The sequence below is a fragment of the Myotis nattereri genome (genome assembly GCF_964212035.1).
Source record: "Myotis nattereri genome assembly, chromosome: 18".
Classification (NCBI taxonomy): Eukaryota; Metazoa; Chordata; class Mammalia; order Chiroptera; family Vespertilionidae; genus Myotis; species Myotis nattereri.
Window position 1 is genome coordinate 28,927,403 of NC_138093.1, and position 22,133 is coordinate 28,949,535.

The window sequence follows — 22,133 nt, forward strand, 5'->3', positions numbered from 1 at the left end:
GAGCTCCACTCAAGGCAACAAAGTTCCAATTATAGAAGATAAATAAACCCCAGATACCTGCTTTCAGCCGGCCGTGGACACGGAGCTGAAGCGAGCAGGAGGCTTGGGTTGCCCCTGGCAATGGAGGAAGCCAAGCTTCCCGCCTGCCACGGCTGGCTCTGAGCTCCACTCAAGTCTACAAAGTTTCAATTATAGAAGGTAAATAAATCCCAGAATTAAAAAGAAAAAAGAAAAAAAGGAGAGGCTGGGAGCTTCTGTCGCCGGGGGGCTTGGCCAGCATGAAAACAGCCCTCAGCCCCTGACCCAGACTGGCCAGGCACCCCAGTGGGGACCCCCCACCCTAAAGGGGGTGTGGCCAGCCTGAAAACAGCCATCAGCCCCTCACCCAGGCTGGCCAAACCTCCAAGGGGTGAAGGTCCCCACTGGGGGAGGGGGGTTTGACCAGCCTGCAAACAGCCATCAGCCCCTCACCCAGGCTGGCCAGGCACCCCAGCGGGACCCACACCCTGATCCGGGACACCCTTCAGGGCAAACCAGCCAGCACCCACCCGTTCACCAGGCCTCTATCCTATATAATAAAAGGGTAATATGCAAATTGACCCTAACAGCAGAACGACTGGGAATGACTAGTCACTATGACACACACTGACCACTAGGGGGCAGATGCTCAATGCAGGAGCTGCCCTCTGGTGGTCAGTGTGCTCCCACAGGGGGAGCTCTGCTCAGCCACAAGCCAGGCTGATGGCTGCCAGCACAGCGGTGGTAGCAGGCACCTCTCCTACCTCCTCAGCAGCACTAAGGATGTCCGACTGCAGCTTAGGTCTGCTCCCTGCTGGTAAGTGGACATCTCCCGAGGGCTGCCGGGTTGCCAGAGGGATGTCCGACTACCAGCTTGGGCCCGATCCCCCAGGGAATGGGCCTAAGCCAGCAGGTGGACATTCTCTGAGGAGTCCCAGACTGCAAGAGGGCATAGGCTGGGCTGAGGGACCGTCTCCCCCCCTCACGCCCCCCCCCCCCGCCTAGTGCATAAATTTTTGTGCACCGGGCCTCTAGTTGTTTATAAAAAGGATAGGGAAATGGTGGAGGTAGAGCTTCCCAGGCCATTGTAGGACTTTCAGCCATGGCCCTGGGAACAGGGCCAGAAAGGAGTTGAGGCACGACAGAGCCCTCTTGCTGGCTCTGCCCAGCATGGGTGAGGGGGTGCTGCTGTGGACTGGACATGGGGGGGTCTCAGGCTGCAGCACAGTTGACATCACAGAATCTACTGTGAGTACTGTGAGGTCACTGCTAGACCAGGGGACATGGAAATTCAGACAGAAAGCAGCATTGTATTGATTGTATTTCAGACCCTATGATCTTTATTTAAAATGCAGTAAGGAAAGCTGGAATAGGCTCTCCAGGGATCCTCCCCTGAGCCCTGGTCCGCTTTGCAGCTTCTGGGTCCTACTAATAGGGTTCAAAGGTCACTATCTCCATGATCTCAGATGTTGGACTGTCAGTCATCTCCAGTCCCTGGCCACTCTCTCCTATCTCTATGATGCTCTCCATGCTGTTCCTTCCCATTGTCTTAGCCAACTTGTCCACATCCCTGCCGTGTGGTGAAGTCACTGTTTTTATTGTAAGATTGGCTTTGACATTCCTCCAAAAAGAGCTGATACTGCTGAGTCTTTTGGTTGTGGAACCTGAGTTACTTGTAGACAAGCTCCTCCCTGGTTTGTGAGAGGTCCTGGAGTCGTTGGTGATGGGAGCAGAGCTGATGACTCTGTGCATGGTGACAGGCCTGCTGCTCCTCGGGCTGCTGTAACGTGGCTCCTTTTTGTCATTTCTATGCCTGGCTAAGAACCAGCTAGATGGTTTTCGAAGGATTTTGTCACCCCCTGGCTTTTGGTGGCTTTCAGTTGCCCTGAGGTGATGGGGACTCCTGGGATCTTTGTTCCTTTCTCTTCGCTCCCTCCAGTCCTTTCTGCTCTTGCAGGCTTCAGCCGTGGCTGGGGACACTCGCTGCTGCCTGCTGGCCTGTTCACTCACACTGCCTTCCTTGGGCAAGGTTGCGATGAGAGGTTGTGTGGCACGGCCAATAGCTATTTCTCCAACAGTCTTGCTGGTCGGCTCTGCCTTTGTCCTTGCAACAACCATGCTGGTCTCTGGGGAGAGGCTAGTGTTGGAAGGACTCCCTGGGACCTTATTGGCAGCACCTGCAAAGGCCATCTTAATGCTCTTGGGGGACATGTTGGCAGCACCTGCAATGGCTATGCTGGTGCTGCTCCCCCCTGAACCCTTGGCGGCTGCCCCTGCTATGGCCGCACTTAGTTGCTCAAGGGCAGCACATGTGGTTATTGCCATGCTCAGAGCGCCTGCTGTGGTGCCTCCTGCCACCCCTGCTACTGACACTTTGTCAAGCTCCATAGGTTTTGGGTTTTTGGTGGCTACATCAGGCGTGGCGGTGAATCTGTAGGAGTCATATTGGATACCCTCCCCCCCAGCAAAAGCTGCAGAAGTGGCCCCAGCCACCTCAGAGACCACGTGGAGGCTTCTGATGCTGACCTGGTCCTGATCCTCTTTCCCTCGGAGATCGGCCACTTTCTGGCTCTTGTCCTCATCCTCAAACACAGGCAGGCATGCCATGTTCCCGGCAGGGTTGGTGTAGGTACTGTTGGGACTGTCCATTGGTGTCTGCAGGAGGTGAACGAGGTTTTCCCAGCCGGCAAAGAGGTCGTCCCAAGCGTCCTGAGGGGAGCACAGCTGCAAGTAGCAGGAGCGGCCAGTGGCGAACTTCAGGCGCAGCTGTTGTTTCTCGCGGTCATGAATGGAGATCCGCACAAACTTCAAGGGAAGGAGCCTAGTGAGCTCCAAGGTCTTTGCAGCCTGGCGGCTTTTTCCCTTGGGGACTCTGCTTCGCCCTGCATGCCCTTCCCAGCCGGTGGCCGGGCGGGCCAGCAGCATGACGTCTGGGAGTGGGAGGATGGGGCTGGTGGATGCAATGCCCATGGTCAGAATGCGGACGTGGTTGTGCACATCGACCACCTCTCCCCTTCTCGTGATCTGGATGAAGTCGCTCTCAAATATAGGTGCGTGCTTGAAGATGTCATATTCTCCCTTCTGCAGTTGGCGCTGCAGTTTTCCCATGGTGGTGTTGAACATGCCCATGTTGCAGCTGTTCTGGGCTGTGTAATATGGCAACGGAGACTCCCTGTTCATGGCTTTGTTATATCACAGCAACCAGTGCTGATGAGGCAGGTTCCTGGGTCTTCTCTTTCTTGGCCTCGTTGGCAGCAGAGGGAGCAGTAATGATCCTGGGTCTCGCAGATGGCTCTGCAGAGGTCTCTCAGCCCCACCCCAACCCACAGGGACCCTTCCCAGAGGCAGGGTGGGGATGGGGCACAGATGCTTGCCGTGGGGATGCTAGAGGGTGCCTGGAGCCCAGACTGAACCTCATCAAGAATATAGAGATGTAGAGTGGGCTTCCTCTCCACCTCACCTCACCTCCACCTCTGATTTTTTTTATTTCCCCAAGAGGCTATGAACTCCTCTCTCTCAGCCCACACACCCTGTGTGGCTATATTTATACTTCACTGCCCTTTGTGACCTGTCACTGTCTCCTACCCCTTTGTGCTCATCCCCTAGCCACCCCCTCAGGACAGGGCCACTATCATTTCCCCAGACACCCATTGACCTCACAGAGGACAGGCTCACCCTGCCAGGGACTCAGGTGGGTTCCAAAATAAAAACTGGACAAAATCTGTAGGAATGTAAGGTGATGGGATAAATTTGAACCATTTGAGCTCAAGGTTTAATTTAATGAAATAACCCAGAATTGGTAGTCTTGGTCCCTTTCATAAAATCTCAGTAAATGTTGATGACAACAACCTTTAATAATAACTTTAAGAATTGCTTCCCCTAGGCACCATGCTATGTTCTTTACACGGAATGGTGAGAATCCATTGGGTTTGGTGCTGTTGCTACCCCCGCCCCTATTTTACAGGTGAAGAATTTGAGGTTGTATCACTTGTCTAAGTTCACACACGAATGGCAGTAGAGGCAGTATTTGAATGCAGGTCTAGCTAGTCTTTGTTCTGAACCGCTAAGTACTTTGCCTCACAAAGGAGGCTTGGGCTGACCAAATGTTTTCAAAGTGGACTGATTTAACTACCTCCAAGAAGACCCATTTTGTGCATTATTAGAAGTTGCATGATTAATTCTATTATGTGTGCATAATATGGAGAGAATCCAGGGCAGTGGTTGGGCTGAGCTGGGAATTAAATTTTCCAGTGGGCCGCCCTGGCCAGTGTGGCTCACTTGGTTGGAGGGTTATTCCGTACACCGAAAGGTTGCGGGTTCAATTCCCAGTCAGGGCATATACCCAGGCTGTGGGCTCACTCCCTGGTTGGGGTACCTACAGGAGGTAACCAATAGATGTTTCTCTCTCACATTGATGTTTCTCACATTGATGTTTCTGTCACTCTCATCTCTCCTCTCTCTCTCTCTCTCTCTCTCTCTCTCTCTCTCTCTCTCTTTCTCTCTCTCTCCTCTCTTTCTAAAATCAATATAAACGTGGCCTCAGGTGAGGATTAAAAATAATAATAATAAATAATCTAGGGGGCCGCCTCATTTCTTCCCCTCCATTAAGTTTATACAAACAGCCTTTGTAAGCTTCAACTCCAGGAGCCTGCCAAAAGCCCTCCTGCAGAACCTCCCTACCGGCCAGAAGTGGTTGGGAGCATTGACACCTTTGGAGAGCATGTACCATTATCCTACCTATTGCGCTCCCAAAGAGCTAGTCACAGAATAAGTGATTTCTAAATTGTTACTTGAAAGTTCTGAGAAAGACCCCTGTTCCCAACCCTCTTATCTCCCACCTTAGAGATTCATTCCTTAGGATACAGACTATCTTCCTGTGCATCACCAGAGGAGTGGATAAACAAAATTTGGTCTATCCACACAGTGGAATATTATTCAGCCACAAAAAGGAACAAGATACTGATAGATGCTACAAAGTGGATGAACCTTGAAAACACTATGCTAAGTGAAAGAATCCAGATATGAAAGGCCACATATTATATGATTCCATTTCTATGAAATATCCAGAAGAGGTAAATCCATAGAGACAGATAATAGTTTATTGGTTGCCTAGGACTGAAAGGAGGGGTGACTGCTTAATAGATACAGGATATCCTTTGGGGTGATAAAAATTCTGGAACTAGTGGTGATGGTTACACAGTGTTGTGAATGTACTGAATGCCACTGAGTTGCACACTTTAAAATGGTTGCACTGGTAAATTGTATGTTATGTGTATTTTAATCTCTCTCTCTCTCTCTCTGTCTCACACACACACACACACACACACCTTCTCAGAACCCTGTTAAAAAACATTGTTTCAGCTTTAGAAAGGTCAACTCTGTGACCTTGAGCAAGCTACTCACCTCTCTACTTCATCTGTAAAATGGGAGTAATAACAGTTGCTGGGAGGATTAAATGAGATAATGCATATAAAATGTTGAGCGTACTATCTCAATAAACGTTAGCACTTATTGGTATTAGTCCTCAACTGGCCCTTTACGCCTCAGTGTGAATTCCTTCCTGAGAGCAGATTTGATCAGACAAAGAGAGAAACTTCTGGGGTTAGAGCCACCATGAGAAAGCAGAAGGATGCTCAATGGGTAAACCTGGCCACCTGTGAGGTTTTATCTCAGGCAGATCCGTGTTAACACTGCTCACTCCATAGAGAAACTGCTTGAACACAATGAAATAGTATGGGATGGGGAAGAGAGGAGAAAACTTGGTTTGGGTTTGGGTTTCAAGGGTTTGTTAAAAGCCCATGAGGAGGAAAGAACAGCATTTTAGTTCTTGGCAGAAAGCGAAAGTTTCAATTCCAGAACCCCTGTCTTGGGCTAGAATGCTTTAAAGCTCTTTACTTCAAAACAAGTGCCAGGCCAGATCTCAGAGGAAGGCAAGGGGGTAGGATGCGAGCAGGAGAGAGGAGGGAGTGTGGGCTTCCCACAACCTCTGAGTGTGATGTCACCACTGAGGCAGCCCAATGGAAGACATTGTCATTCTGGCAGAGGTCCCATCCAAGTTTATTCTCCCAGATACACCCTGCCCCCAACTTTCACTCTCCATCCAGTGTGAAACAAGATGAACTAAATGACTTAATGGTCGATACATATTCATCCTTTATTATTATTAAAGTATTGAAACATAAAGTTGGCTACAGAAAAATATTTTTAATGCATTTGTTAGAAGAACTTAGTTTTTTTAAAAAATATATATATTTTATTGATTTTTTACAGAGAGGAAGGGAGAGGGATAGAGAGTTAGAAATATCGATCAGCTGCCTCCTGCACACCCTCTAGTGGGAATGTGCCCGCAACCAAGGTACATGCCCTTGACCGGAATCGAACCTGGGACCCTTAAGTCCACAGGCTGACACTCTATCCACTGAGCCAACCCAGTTAGGGCAAGAAGAACTTAGTTTTATTAACCATATATAGTGCATTTCTCAGATCAATTTTTCCTGCCATAGCTACCAACCCCTTCCTTCCTCTCCAATCCATTGTCCATGGCAGCCTAAAAATTGTCTTGAGTTTCATAACAGCTGATTGGTGGCACCTATACCCACAACCAGAGGGTAAATGCAAGGAATTTCCCCCTCTTCACCAGGATAAGGGAAAGATTATCCTACCCTAAAAGAAGGGTGAATGGCACTTCCACCAGCTGGCTCTTTACAGATTAGGAACGACCCCTGATGTGCAATTAAAGCAGCCAAAGTAGGACACCTGTGTCACAGGTGATAGTGTAGAGAACCATAGACATGTTCAAAGGAACAGCACCATCCCTGGGCACGAATCTTAACATTTAATGAAGAACAGCATTGGTAGCAGAGTAGCCAATTTTCATTTCTAGCCTGCAAGTGTTACATATGTGCATAGGCAGAGAGCAAGGGAGCTTGGTTCTGTCCCAGACCTAAGGAATCCTGTGTCCCAGAGATTCCCAAAATTAGATAGAATACTTTTCTTTGAATTATCACACCTATCCCATATAAAATTATTCTCCCTTTCTTCTTCCCCATTGTATGGTAATTGGGAACATGGTCCCCTTCCCATGCTCCAACTCCCCTTCCTCCCCCCTGCCCTGTGGGAAATAGAGTGAAGGCCTTCTGTGAGACCTTGGGAACCTGGCCAGCAACTTGGTCCAAGAAAAGCCAAAGAGAAACTGCTTCTAGACATGAGCCAGGACTGTAAACAGCAAGTGTTTTGAGCTCATACAAGCATGTCCCCTCCCCCAAATGCCGTTTTTCTCTCTGTACTTTATGAAACCTTGCGTTGGGAAAGTCCAGGTGAGGACTAAACAATACCACTGGCCGGCTGCCCCTGGGGTGGCCCATCCACAGGCCAGATGGGACTTAGTGGGCAACCTCACCAGTGGCAGCTGGTGCGGCAGTAAACTTCACTGGTCTGTACGCAAGTAAGTCCTAATGAACCCGTGTCATTCATAGCCAGTCCTTCTGGGCTATTTCTTTAGAATCCACAAACAATACACTGAGTTTTTCTGGGACTGGGACCTTTGCACTTTGCATAACACTCATTCTCCCCTCATTTTTTTCTGGATATTTGAAATACATATTTGCAATAATGAGACACACATCTGGACATTATAATGAATGCAATTCAAGTGAATACTTCAAGAGAAGTTCTGTGGCCGAATGGAAAGGTGTCCATGGCTCAAGTTGAACAACAGGTGTATGTTTTAGGCTTTTGTACTTTCAGAGAAACTGATAATTGAGGTATTTAGCAATTCAGATTTTATAACAAAATCTATCTTAACACCAAATAATTGGTCTAAGGCCGTGGTCGGCAAACTGCGGCTCGCGAGCCACATGCGGCTCCTTGCCCCCTTGAGTGCGGCTCTTCCTAAGCCTTAGGAGTACCCTAATTAAGTTAATAACAATGTACCTACCTATATAGTTTAAGTTTAAAAAAAATTTGGCTCTCAAAAGAAATTTCAATCGTTGTACCATTTATATTTGGCTCTGTTGACTAATGAGTTTGCTGACCACTGGTCTAAGGGATATGCTTGGTGCTGTGTTCCAGGGTTTGTTAATGAGAAATTGAGCATCAGATGCCACAGACCGGGGAACAGGATTGAGAGTTAACTATACCAGCTAGTGGCACTCCAAAGAACAAAGGGACACTTAGAAAATATTTAAGGTTAAATAACCACCCCACCCCCACCACCCCCGAAGGAGAGGAAAAGGGCAGGAAAATGACTAGACTTCAACAACCAACTGATTTTAAATCACAGAAACCAGCACAACACTTAAGTTCACCATATATTTGTTTCAATATTTATTATATTGACAGGAATACTAGGATAAATAAGTAATATATTTTTTCTTACAGAAAATTGTAATGATACTATTGAGTAGGATTAAACACTCTGAGAATTTCACAGAAACATCAGAATTTAAACAGACCAGAGTTCTCGTGGCCAGTGTGAATGACCTCTCACAGCTGTACATGCTCTGGGCCAGATTTCTATAAACATCTGCATGACAAAAACAATGCCATTCACATTCAATAATGCGAATGCCTAGGCATCACCTAGCTTCAAACGCACCTCTACTGAATGTGGTTTTCAACTGCAAGTAAAGGAAAATGGAATATTCTTTGGCTCTTACTGGCCTAGGAATAACTCCTGACCTAAACCACTGAGCAGAGTCCTAACCTTTGGAAGGCGGACTTTCTGCTTTCTTCCCGGGACAGAGGGCCTGCAGTCTTGCCCAGGAATTTTGCACTAATGCCTGAGTGCCAAGGGAAAGGAGGCCTGCTCTGTTGGCACAAAACGGCACTGCTGGCTGGCAAAATTCTGTTCTCCTGGGCTGACAAGCTCTTTCAGCCACCTGAACATTTTGTAAGACACTCCACATGATAGTAGTCCCTCAAACTCTCAGACACTAGATCTGAGAAAAGTCTCGAACAAGTCATACCAGTGTTGTCAGAGCACACATCAGGAGAGCACAATGCTTAGTTATGAAACAAACGCCTTGCACACAGTAATTCCTGTACATAACAGCATATTGGCTAGAAGCACAAGCCTGGCCATTGCACAACTTTGCTAAAAGCCATTCTCACTCCATGTCCCCTACTAGTGACTCTGGGAGTGGCAAGGGAGGAGGTGGCCCCACCCACCCACCCACCCACCCAAGGTGCATGAATCCTAACGGTGGGAGTTCCTGTTTTTTGTAGAATCCAGATGAAAGGTGGGCAGGACACTAACCAGGGGTCATCCGGAGAATCCAAGAATGGCTGGTATGTTAAGGCCTAAATCCTGGAGTTGAGGCAAAAATGCCCTTGCTCTGGTCCGAAGTCCACTCTGGGGCAGAGTGGAGAGGCCCAGCTGAGACACCGAGCCATCCTGCCTCCACAGTTCTTTGCTGCTGGGATTTGAGAGGAAGTCAGATCTCAATGGCTGCAGGGGTTTGGATGTAAAAGGAGGATGCAATGAGGAGTCCCCAGTTGCCCCCATAACCACAACTGCTTAGCTCTGCAATGTTCCTTCTTTTATCTGTTGGATAAAAAGGTTTCTCTCATCTTCTGGAGTCCGCCCATTCTGAGCCCGGACAATACACGTGGGCCGGTGGAGGTTGAGCATGTATATCAAATGCTGCTTCTCATTCTTGAGCTCCTCAATTTGGGCCTTCAGTTCAGCATTTACACTCTCCAGTTTCTCCGACTCCTGAGGGACAAGCAACAGAGTTATTAGGAATTGAGCCAAGGTACAGCAAGGAGGGGGTGGCCAGGGAGTGGCCCCTGGGTGATAGGGTAGCATCTGGGACATGTGGGGTCTCATCTAGTTGGAAATGGCCTGCAGAGGCAACGCCATGGCTCCCTGCTATAGTGCCCCACGAAGCCGGAGCAGCAGCCTTAGGTTTGGGAGAATCCAGACTCTGGAGAAGCCTTAGCACTTAGAGGCTTCTTTAGCAATGCCCTTGAGTTCCCACTCAAGGTTGAGGCAGGCTGTGACTCTAATAGTAATGAGGCTGCAGTGGAATCAATGGTTCAGAGGTCTCCTCTGATGAGTCCAATAGCCCATGTGCAGGTCTTCTGGACCTACAAGGGCTTTGGGGGCTGGAGCGAAATCTGGGCTCATGGTGCTTTGTCTTCTGAGTCACTCATTTCACTGAGAAGCTCATCTCCCCAGAAAGAATGTACATGGCAACACACAAATTGTCTTAGTTTCACTGACTCCCTAAAGCAATCAACAGAACCCTTGGGGACCTGTGGAATCTGGGTGATGACTCTGCCCTGGCCTGTCCATACTTGGGGGAAAAAGACATAAATACTGGAAAGACTACAGCATGAGCTGCCCAGCCTGCCACAGATGCCGTTCCCTGTAGGAAGGGGAGCTGGCTAGATGCAGTCAGAAGCTAAACGCCTATTGGGTGAGCCAAGGAGAAGGGCTGCAGAGTTAAGAATGACCCAGGAACACCAGGAAAGCTTAATCACTGCTTGTGGATTAAGGAAATAACTTGTTTTGAAGAGATTAATTAAAGGCGTTTCATAGTGAGCCAAATGAGAGCTGGCAGCTCCCTTTTCTCAGGAGAACGGGCGAGTGAAGCCTCTTTGGGCTGACATATCCTGCAGCCTGGAAACTGCTGGACATGTAGGGACTGGCCGCGGCTGCTGTGGTTTTTAATTCACACACCTGCTTTCATACATTCAGAGTCCCATTCATTGTGCTAACAGCTTTGCTAACTCCTCATTCAGCCACTGGCATTTCTGCTCCCAGCTACAACACCCTTCGTGGGTAAACACTTCTGGGTAGGAGGCTTCTTAACTCCCCTTCAAATCCTGACATGAGGTCGGTGGGTGACAGGCATGAGCAGGAGGTTAGGGCAAGGCAAGAAGACACTCACTTTCTGCAGACACTCGGTCTTCTCCTTCTTCTTGTTTCGGCACTTGGCGGCTGCAATCTTATTTCTTTCCCGTCGCCTCTTTTTCCTTTCATCTTCTTCAGGGGCTACCTGTAAAATCCAAGAGGCACCTGCTTAATGGGAGGCAAGAAATGAGACCCATCTCAAATACACTGCTTTTTATTGCCAGCAAAAACTGGCAACCCAGGGCAGCCATAATGGCAAGCCCCGGACTCACACAAAACCCCACCACACACATACATTATTCACCCTTAAGAATGAATAATGAAAATCAAAGAGCTGTTAGTTAAAATTATATTGTCAATATTGGTAAATCAAAATGTAGCTTATTTTAAAAATGTATTTGGATTTTGAAATAGGAGTTTGATATCCAAATGGATAGCAAGTGGTAATAACAGTAATCCTTTAGAACAGGAAACAGATTCTGTTTGGTAACTATGTCCTTTCCCCTAGAACCAGGAATGACTTCGGTAACCTGGCCACCTTGTCCTCTCCTCTCCCCCCCGCCCCCCCCTCCGCCCCGTTACTTTGATTCAAGACCCAAGGGCAGCCACTCATCTCTATCTTCACCTGGAGCATCAAAGCACCTCCTTCCTGAATTCAGGAGATGCCCATGGGGCTCCTAGAGAAGAGAAACCCAAGCACAGTCCCAAACCAAAGTGGCATTATCAGCCCATGGCTTTGCGCCACCAATGGGTGGCAAACTAGAACCATCCATTGATTTAACCTTCCCCTGTGCTTCCCCCTGAGCCAGCCCTGGGGCTCCTCAGAGAAAAAAAAACAACCCTATCCTGTTTTAGGATCTGGTGCTCTGGAAGTTCACTATGATCCTGACTTTGTCTGAGGACTGATGAGGAATCAGCAAAGTCTGGCTGCTGGACCTGGCTTCAAGACCAGAGTCCTGCTGGGGGAAATATCATGGTGGGCTGAGTGGGTAATGGTTTTTTAGGGTGCTAATGGCAGACCTTGTCTTGTCACTTGTCACTGCTCTGGACAGTGGGAAAGGGTGTGGGAGCCACACCTCAAACCAAAGAAATCCTGGCAGCCATACTTCCCTCACATCTGACTTATTACTAGTCATTTGGATTAGAGGAAACTTGACTTTGTTTGTACTGAGATGGAAGGCCTTGCAATTTAGAGAAACAAGGGGGAAATATTGTGAGAGAAATTCTACCTTTCATATCCTGGATCCCAGAACCACACAGGCAGACATTTAGGTTTAGACTAAATTGCCTTGAATCCCAGCTTGACTACCTATAATCTGTGAGACCTCGGGTAAGTTATCATGTTCTTCTGAGCCTCAGTTTCCTCATTTGTAAAACAGGATCAATAATCTTATGATGAGGGTCAAATTAGTAAACGTAAATGCTTTGCACAGTGTATAGCTTATGATCAGTGCCATGTAAGCTTTAGTTATTATTAACCTCACCATCTACGTCTTCATCAACAACTCAGCAATTCTAGTATTGCCTTTGACATTTTTTCCTTGACATTTCCTACAGACATTTTTGGGTAGGTGGGGGAGGACTCAGGGTTTTCTCATGTGAGAAAGTACTTGAAAGGAGAGCACATCTCAGAGTCACACTGTCAGAGATGAAAAAGCCTTTCCAGAGGCCATTTAGCTCAGTCCTATCAGTTTAACATGGAAATGAGTTCAACCAACATATAAATACTGATCTATTCATGTAGTTACATGCCCAGGGAGACCTGGGAATCACCAGCTCATGGTCAGCAGATCAGTAGGCTACGAAACCCGATGTCCTCCAGGCCTTTGGTTCCTTGTCCTGTGTAGTCTCCAGGTCACAACTGCCTCATTGCACCATGTGGCCTCCCCAGAAGTGGCTGGGACTGGGGAACAGGCTCTTGCCGCCCAAATGCACGGGATGCCTATGGGTTTCAGGGGCTCAGTGTCTTATTTTACGTTGAGGATTACAGCAGCCAAGGGGACCAGAATTCTCAATAGGTCAGTTGGTGCATTTTCCTCCCAGTAGGAGAATCTACTTATTATACTAGCCTAAGGTCAGAAGATCACTTGAGGAACACAGAATCACAGATGGGTGGGGTGGCTCTAAGGAGTTTTTCCACAAAGCAGGCTGCCTACCTCTTCCTTTGGAGACCCTCAAAATATCCTTCAGAATGCTCTCCTTTCCATGGTGGTCCTACTACTTCCATTGCACTGTTATCTCAAGATATTTAATTATAAAGTTAAAATAAGTATTCCCTTGTGTGTCACAATATCCAACCGGCACTGTCCACTACTGGGCTGGGTACCAATGACAGCCCCTCAGGTTAATGAGGGCCCAGCCAGTGCCCCTAATGATAGCATCATACAGTAGTCCCCTCTACCAGTCACTGAACTATCAGCCAGGTCTTTTGTTAAACCCTTAAAAACTGTCATTTCATCCACCCTTATATAGATTCATAAAGCCCTTATTTATAGAATCACCGCCCCTTTTATAGAATCATAAAGATTCTTAACCAACTTCCTTTAAAACTCAGTTCCTTTTTGGCCAGTTCCACGACTCCAGGTCCAAAGGCAGTGTTCATGCCAGTTAAGCCCCAAACACTCCCATCTTGTGCCCATGAGGAAGGCCAACAAAACATCCAAGACCTCAGCTCTGAGTTCTTGAGCCACCACAGCATCGCTAGCAATCACCTCTCAGACTTCTCACCATGTCTGTTACTCCTGGTGTCTTGTAAAAGGTCGCTGAGTGGCGAGCAGTGCAAGTGTGAGGGACAGAAGTGAACTTGGAGCAAAATCTGGTACCAAGGCTGTGAGCATTACACACAGTTGTGGGCATGGCTGGGAGTCCTTGCTCCGTAGTCTGGCCACCTGGGTCCTTGTATGATGGAATTAAATATACTTGGTGCTTTTTTAGAATGATTGGACACAGAAGGTGAGCTCACACACATGGCTTTAAATAACATCCATATGCTGGTGGCTTCTAACTCCGCACCTCTAGCCCGGATTCTCCTCTGAACTCCTATCCCACGTCTCAAACTGCCTCCTCCCCGGGGCGTCCAATAGGATGGACTCCTGTCCTTGCCCAATGTCCCAATTTCAGCAGCACATAGATGTGCCATCCTTACAGTTAGACCAGAAGTTTTGGAGCCACCCTGGAGCCCTCCACTTGGCTGGTTTCATAAACTCAGAGAAAACCAATCTGCCAGCCAATCAGCTTTACCTTCCAGACAGACCCAGACATGACCACTTCTCCACACCTCCTGCTTCCATACTGATGCAGACCTGCCTTTGTTTGCCCGGATTACTGCAACAGTCTCATTTCTGTATTCTGCTTCTGCCCTGTTCCTACTGCCCATTCTCAACATGACAGCCAGGGGGACCACTCTCAGTCCCCCTTTGCTGCTTTATTTTTCTCCTTTGCTCAGTCTCACATATTATGTATTTACTTCTTTTGTGTATTACCTGTCTCCTCCCAACAGAAAATAAGCTCCCTGAGGGTAGTAGTTTGTGTTATTCATGCTGCAGCCCCCTGCATGTGGTAGGTGTGCAGGTGTAGGAAAAACACATGCTGAAAGAACAGACACCTACCTGGGCTTTCGTGACTGCCATCTCAAAGGGTCTGCTGCTGACAGTGACCGACTCCAGTGCAGAGGACATCCGGTGGCAGAGGTGCTTGTTCTGGATGGCAAACCTCAGCTCTTCCTTGACAAAGGGTGTCAGGTTAGCAAAATCCTCAAACACCAGTGACCCAGGAGGGGACAGGCAGGGGACAATGGCAGTGGCACTGACTTCCGAGGCAGAGACCTGGCCTGGGTGTTGAAGCATCATTTTGCTGAAAGACACATCGAAACCCAAACTACTTCAGGGATTGGGGGCATGGGGCCAACTCCCACCACACCTGCGACCTCCAACCCAAGTCCCACCCCCAGTGTAAGTCCCATAAGCCCTCAGGCTTGTTTTGTTTTCATTTCATGTCATCCTCAGCTTGAGTAAAACAGGTTCTTAAAATACACAGCTCAGTGATGTGGATAAAATGCCTCACTGAAGTTGATCAGGGTTGGCGTTTCGAATTCTCAAAAGCATTAGTGTTGGCTGGTGTGCATACATGCAAATGTAGCCTCAAACAATACTGAAAGAGGAAGAGCATTTAAAAAAATGAAACTATTATGTAACCTCATTTCCAGTCTCTTTTTGAAAAAAGAAACTTGGCATCTGAAATCAAGTTGAAGTTGTCAATAAGTGGAAGTAAAGCAAGGCGTGGGGGACCCCTGAATGTAGCAAATCTATCTCTGACAATTCTCCCTCAGGAAGTTGGATCCAAATTAATGAGCATGAGGATGGTAACCGTGGCAGGCGAGTTTCTTTGAGCCAGTCCTTGGCAGGAGCTGGGGGCTAGGGTTTCAGATCACAAGGGACCATTAGTAGCCCCTTTGTAAAGTTAAGCTTAATGAAGCAAAGACCTCAGAATAAAGTAAGGAGCTAAGAATTTGGACCTCGTCTGGAGGTCTTGGTCAGCCCTGTGGTGTCTGTGCAGAGCCTTGGTCTGGGGGCCAAAGGGGACCCGGGGCACTGTCTCTGGTGCTAAGGGGCAGTGTGACCTGAGCTCTCTGAGCCCCAGTCTTCACCCAGCACATTACTGAGAGTTCCTACAGCATGGGCACTGAGTCTCTGCTGTCACTCTATCCCAGAGCCTGGCACAGTGCCTGGCCCTGGCTGCTCCCAATGCTTGCTGACCACTGAAGACTGCCCGACTAAATACATGAAATCAGGAATGGGTGGTCAAAGCAAATGGCTTCTGAGGTCCTGTCTACCTCTATCATTCTACAGCCCAAGGAATCCAAAAAGACAATCCTATATACTAGTAATAAAAGCCTAATATGCTAAGTGTCCAACTGTTTATTTGACCAGTTGCTATGATGCGCACTGACCACCAGGGGGCAGATGCTCTGACCAGTAGGTTAGCTTGCTGCTGGGGTCCAGCCTATTGGGACTGGGTGAGATGGGCCGGACACACCCTGGAGCCCTCCTGCAGTCCCTCCCTGGCTCTGATCATGCACTGGTGGGATCCCTCAGCCTGGCCTGTACCCTCTCACAATCCAGACCCCTCAGGGGATGTCCGAGAGCTGGTTTCAGCCCGATCCCCACAGGCCAGGCCAAGGGACCCCATGCACCGGGCCTCTAATAGGAAAAGAAAAGGTAGAAACAGTAACAGTTCCATGGTCCCCATAAATTTCTTCCCGCCATATACTTCCTCCATCACTGGCTGTTCCTGTTCCCCCTTGTCTAGGCAGTCAGTTGTCCAGGGGCGATGAGGGTGGGGATTATCTAGCTAGGGGCTCCCTGGAGAGTTCTTCTCAATCTGGGGATCTGTCGTCCTTAAGACAAGTCCAACCAGACAGGAAGCCCATCAACAAATTGCTAACATTTAATGAGTGCCTCCTTCACACCAGAAACCTAATGTGATTTATCTCATTTAATCCTCATGAGAACCTAGTTGAGTTAGGTCCTAGCACCATTTTATAGATGGAGTAACTGAGATTTATACAAGCTAAATCATTTGCCTAAAGTCAGTGTGAGGCAGCATCAGGATTTGGAATTTGGTTTGGTTCCAAAACTCATGTCCTTAATATATAGAATATCATTCCACATTGCAAAAACAAAAAACCAGAGCAAATTTTTCATGGGGGTGAGAGTAGGCATAGGGGTGGTGGGGGTCCCGGAACTAAATTGCTGGAGGAAAGAGCCACAGGGGAAACTTGAACCCTAGGTAATGAATTTGCTGATCTTTCTATGTCAGGGTACACACTCAGGCTGCTGCCCCCATTTTGGCATATATATAAGCAGGCCTTTTATCTACAAAATTCCTAGATTGGGGTCAGAAGATCAAGATTTAAGGCTCACTTACTCATATGTCATCAATGCCCTTCCTTCACCTATATAAAAGAAAGCTAATAACAATCGTCCTATTTTCTCATCGAATTGTACAAGGAGTTGAGGAAATAATAATACATGAATTTGCCTTGGGAACATAATACAACTAGAGGGTATGCTTTTACTGGGCCTCCCAGGGATCTCTCAGGCACAGGGCTGGCTCTCTGACAGACACTCTGTGAGATTCAGGTAGGAGGGTGGCTGGTCACTCTCTTTGATCTCAAACACTTCTGAATAGAGCACTCTGACCTCTAACTCCCCTTACAATCTGAGATACATTGTTGGAGGCAAGAATTCCAGGCCAACAAATGCCACCGTTGACTATTCAGAGGAACCCAGGAAATGTATGTAACTCTTCTATAAAGCCCATGTCATGAGTCTGAACTGAGGTTCTACTAGCTTAATCCTATAACCTTAGGATGCTGGGAGGGTACTTGTCTCTGGCAGGTAATAAACTCAAAGAAAACAGCCTTCTAAAGCCAGAGGCTTAAGATTCTCCCATGCATTCATGCTTTCCCTCCCCTTCTAACTTCATTAAAAATCCAGTAGTTCAGGGATGGAATTCAAAGCTACCACTGGGCTTGCCTTTGTTTGGAGGACTAGATGGCTCCCTTCTACATGGGTAGTCTGAATTCCACACAGTTGTGTGTAGTTCCATTTCCCCACACAACTAAGTTTATTAATGAGCTTTCGAGGCTTGAGGTCTGCTGTTTGGGAATGTTTCCCCCCTCCTTCTTAGTGTAAAGTCAGCAGTCCTGATGAAAGAAAGTGAAGAATGTCAGTGGTATGGAATGTCTTTATGAAAAGCATTGGGTGGGCTTACTTGGGGACAGAAATGGGTTGTAAAAATGTTAAATGCTTTTCAGAATGTAAAGTAGTTCTATCTGTAGAGATTTGGGCTTTCTCTGCACTCAGCTAAAGCTTAGGGTTGTTTTTTTTAGTTTTTTGAGATACTTTCTGGTTACTTCTTTACTCAGTTCTCCTAAGGTATGATTCAGCCCAGACGCAGGCTGTGTCCCTACAAGGAAAACGAAGTTAAAATCTTCAGACAACTTTTTCCCGTGAATGTTGAGACCTTTTAACATCCCCCTCATTGAAGAAAACAATATGTTTGGGGATTTTCTGAGTTGACTTTCTACATTGATCTTAAAATTGTCCACACTTGCTACAAAGCACTTGCATTTTGCTTCTGCTTCGTTATCTCTGATCAGAAATCACGTCGTATCATTGGTGGTTTCATCATTTTCAAGAAAGTGAAACTTTACTCATGTATTTCTTTAACTGGAAATTCAGCTCCTAGATTTTATTTCCTAGTAGCTACAAACAACTGTGTTGAATTTTCACTTTTAACTTTCCACTACCCACTGTTCATAAAACATCTTAAAGTCAGAAGCCAACACTGGTCTTTTGCTAACTTCATATCTTGCTTGGTCTTTCTCCCAGCCCACTTGAAGGTTGGAGGTATACGGCTGGGCTTCAGGACCAGATGTTCCCAGTGACAAGCTGAGTACCCACCAAGAAGCCACTCATGCTTTCAGGGCCTCAGTCTCCTCATCTGTGAAATGAGACCCATACCTCCTGCCCGAGTTCCCTCACAGGGCTGTCAGGAAGATCAGATGAGATTCATGAAGGTGAGTTTACACACATCCTGAGTCCCCAGTACTACTATGATTCCACTTTCCCCATTTCAAGGGAACTCAATGCTGTTGTCAATACAGCTTATTCATCAGGAACTAACTGGAACCCTCAAGACATTCAGGTCAGTCACAGCTTCTTTTGCACTTTGATTGACCCCAGGCTCCCCACACACCAGGTCAATTCCACCCCTCTATTTGCTGGCACCAGCTTGTCTCCTCTGGTACTTATGAAATAACTAGTTCTCACTAATGAAACCATTTCTGGTTTCTGTGGTGTCCTGGCTATGTACTTCCTCCTTTCCAGGATGGGTGACACTTGGAGTCACTAACCCTGCTCCATGCCCAGCCATTTGAAAAAGGAAGAAATCATGGACTCTATCTAATGAAACAGAACACCTAATATTAGAGTCACCTAGGTCTCGTCTTTATTTGTAATTAAGTAGAATGAGGTCCAGGAAGGTAATGACTTGCCCAAGACCAAAGCTGGCGAGTGGTCCAGCTCGGGCCAAGCTGCTGACCACCCACCCACTGCTAATTTTCTTCCATCACCAACAGAGATCCAACTAACAAAGCAACTGGCCAGGTAGATAAAGGATCAAGTCAAGTAACCTGGTACCCACCAGAGGTGGCTTTGACAGGGAGGGAGTATAGAAGGAAGAGAGAAGGGGTTAGACCAGTAGTTCTCAACCTTCCTAATGCCTCGACCCTTTAATACAGTTCCTCATGTTGTGGTGACCCCCAGCCATAAAATTATTTTCGTTGCTACTTCATAACTAATTTTGCACTGTTATGAATTGTAATGTAAATATCTGATATGCAGGATGTATTTTCATTGTTACAAACTGAACATCATTAAAGCATAGTGATTAATCACAAAAACAATATGTAATTATATATGTGTTTTCCAATGGTCTTAGGCGACCCCTGTGAAAGGGTCGTTTGACCCCCAAAGGGGTCATGACCCACAGGTTGAGAACCGCTGGATTAGACAGAAGGATCCAAAGGCAAGGTAGCTGCCACAGGTGCTGAGTGCTGTGTCTTATCCACACGGTGGGCCTGGAGTATTACCTGCCATGTTATCTCTGAAACCAGCTAGATACTTACAACTGCAAAACCTATACTCACCCCAGTCTTAGTCTGGAATATCCTGAAAGCAAGAGCCTCTGTGTTGTAGCATTATTCTACAAGTGCTAAATGCAACACAAGGAGACAGTAATATCAACTCCCCCTTCATTTAAAGTTGAGAAAACAGAGGTAACTGTCAGCCACAATGAAATAGGTGCATTGGGAGGAAACGTGGCAGGCAGCACTTCAGGCTCACAGTGTGGGCAAGAAATACACCTGTGGCCACAGTTGGAGCCTTTGGATCCTTCCTGTCTTAACCACCCCCTCCCCACCCCCGCCTTCTCCCTGGCTCTTGGCTCTCCCCCCATCCCCATCCCCCCACCCCCTATGCTTTAGCAACTCCTTTATTTGTAAGGAAGCATATGTGATCTAGGTAATGAAGTTACAGAAAAGAAAGCGGTTAGGAAGTAAGCAGATGAGATGGAAATGGGGTATGGAGGAGCAGAGAAGGAGAACCAATCCAAATGGAAAGAAAGCTGGAAAAGGAAGAGATGTCCAATAGAGAAGTCTCCATTCCCCCTTTGCCTCAGAGGCTGGTCAGTGACATTAGATAGAGACTCCCTCATTCAAGTCATACAAGACCCCCTACTACCTGCCCCCTTTTTGAAATTACACCACTCTAGAATCTGAAAATCTTCTGGCCAGTAAGGACCTTAACCGTTATCTGGTCCAAACACCGTCTTGCGCTGGCAAACAGGCAGAGGGGGCCAGCACTGTGTAAGTGCCCACATCTCCCAGCAGGGGATACTGAGTCCTCAGGGTCCTGGCCACTAGACCACAAAGCCATTCTCTCAATTATGAACATGTGGCTTCGCACCTTCGCTTTCCCTATGGCGGGTCTCCATGGAGGAAAAGCGGAGAAATCTGAGAACCCGCCACAGGAAGAACCAAAGCCACAGGTATGAGAGAAAGGCGTGAGCAACTTGGGACAGGAAGTCTCAGGCCCAGGAGCCCGACCCGTCTGTGCCGGGAGCCCTCTCCGTCTTCTGCCGAAGGACAGGACCGGAGCGCCTGCCACCTCTAAACTTAATCCCAACTAACTTTCGCTCCGGGCTGCCTGTGCTGTCCTGCTGCCCCGCGCTTCCGAGTGCGCAGGGCGACTCCCAGCGGCCGCGGCCGCGAACCCGGTTCCTCGGTTCGGTTCGGTTCCATTCATTCCGTTCGGCTTCTGGGGCAGCCCTGCCGTGAGCCCCCAGCTTCCGTGCCGCTCTGCGGATCTCGGGAAGGCTGGGATCGGGAGTGCCAGTACTGCGGCACCAAGCGAGGGATGGAGCGAACAGCGAGCTGGAGAGCCTCGGACACCCGTGCGCAACACACCTCCGCACGCCTGCTCCCAGAGAGGTAGGAAAGCGCCGAGGCGGAGAGGAGCGGTGTTCCCAGCCTAGCCGAGAAGCAGGAGCCCCACCTCTCTATCAACAGGAACCCTTTGCGCCCCAAGTCAAAAGAGAAAGTTCTTGGCGAAAAACTTTCTGAAGCGCCGAAGAGCAGCGGTGGCTGGGAAAAGTTCGGCCAGAGTTCTTTAGAAGCCGGAGGCTGGGGGCGCGGGTCGGGGCTGGGCCCAGGGGGCGCGGGACTAGTTACTATAAGGGCGCAAAGGGAATGAAAGCGAGCCACCCTCACCGGCTCACTCACTCGACTTCCAAGCGCTCACCTCTGGTCTCCAATCGGAGCGGCCAGGGTCCGGAGGGCGGGCGGGGTCGGGACGGGATCGGACTGCCTGTCGGTGGGGCTGGCGGGCGAACACCCGGAGCGCACGGCCGGCGCGCGGGCAGGCGGGTCCGCTGGGGCAGCGACGGGGAGAGTGCTGTGCAGTGCCCGCCTCGCTGCGTGCGACTGTGGCTGGGAGTGCGTTGCATCACCCCTTTTATAGCCCTCTGGCTGGCGCCGCGCCAGATTATACTCCAGTCCCAGGCTGATGTAATGCTATTAATAACTCCCCGCGAACCAGCCGAACTAGACCAGGCAAGGGAGGGGGCTGGAGGAGGGGCCAAAGTGGAGGTGTTGGGGGGGAGAGGTGGGGACTGGTGATGCAAGCGCGGGGAGGAGCCGGCCCGGGAGCGTCCTCCGGACTCGCGCGCTAGGACACAAACCTTCCCGCCCTCTCTCTCCATATCAGGACAGGAGTCGCTCGGGCTGGCCGCCAGATGTGCGTACTCGCTGCTGCGTGTTCCAGGCATGAGCCAATGGTGCCCAAGCCAGCTGCATGACTCCACCGCGCTGGCATCTCTCCCTCCGCTAGGTGGGGGGACGGGAGAAGGAAAGGGAGAGGTGAGGGGGGACGGCGTGGGGCGGATCTTGGCCGCAGTCCAGTCGAGGTGAAGCTGGGAAGCAGGCACATCCTTTCTCTAAAGTGTGTGATCATTTTCTGGAGCTTCGGGAAAATACCCCCTCCCCCGCCAAACGCTTCCTTCCACGTAGGGGGCGGGGTAAGAACTGTAGGGTTAGCCTCTGGTGCCAGAGAGGTGCCCAGAGGCACCCTACAGCGAACCCACACCGTTACCCGCCGTGGGTGACCTCCGCGGCTGGGACCGCGACAAGTTGGCG

The 22,133-nt window shown here is 48.7% G+C and overlaps 2 protein-coding genes across 3 annotated transcripts; both read right to left on the reverse strand.

Annotated features, from left to right (window-relative positions):
- Window positions 1-1,343: 1,343 nt before the first annotated feature.
- GARIN4 (golgi associated RAB2 interactor family member 4) lies at window positions 1,344-3,198 on the reverse strand (the record flags this gene model as incomplete). Its single annotated transcript, XM_081112924.1, has 1 exon — window positions 1,344-3,198. One exon carries the CDS (start codon window positions 3,196-3,198, stop codon window positions 1,447-1,449), a length of 1,752 nt encoding a protein of 583 aa, XP_080969050.1. The 3' UTR covers window positions 1,344-1,446.
- Window positions 3,199-8,322: 5,124 nt separating this feature from the next.
- On the reverse strand, window positions 8,323-20,698 carry ATF3 (activating transcription factor 3; the record flags this gene model as incomplete). 2 transcript variants are annotated; one of them, XM_081112517.1, is made up of 4 exons in its annotated part: window positions 8,323-9,733; window positions 10,914-11,021; window positions 14,485-14,728; window positions 20,616-20,698. In XM_081112517.1, the coding sequence occupies 3 exons, from the start codon at window positions 14,722-14,724 to the stop codon at window positions 9,536-9,538; spliced, it is 546 nt and encodes a 181-aa protein (XP_080968643.1). In that variant the 3' UTR covers window positions 8,323-9,535. The 2 variants fall into 2 exon arrangements, with proteins under 2 accessions (XP_080968643.1, XP_080968642.1); XM_081112516.1 differs by lacking the exon at window positions 20,616-20,698 and having other exon boundaries at window positions 14,485-14,724.
- Window positions 20,699-22,133: the final 1,435 nt, after the last annotated feature.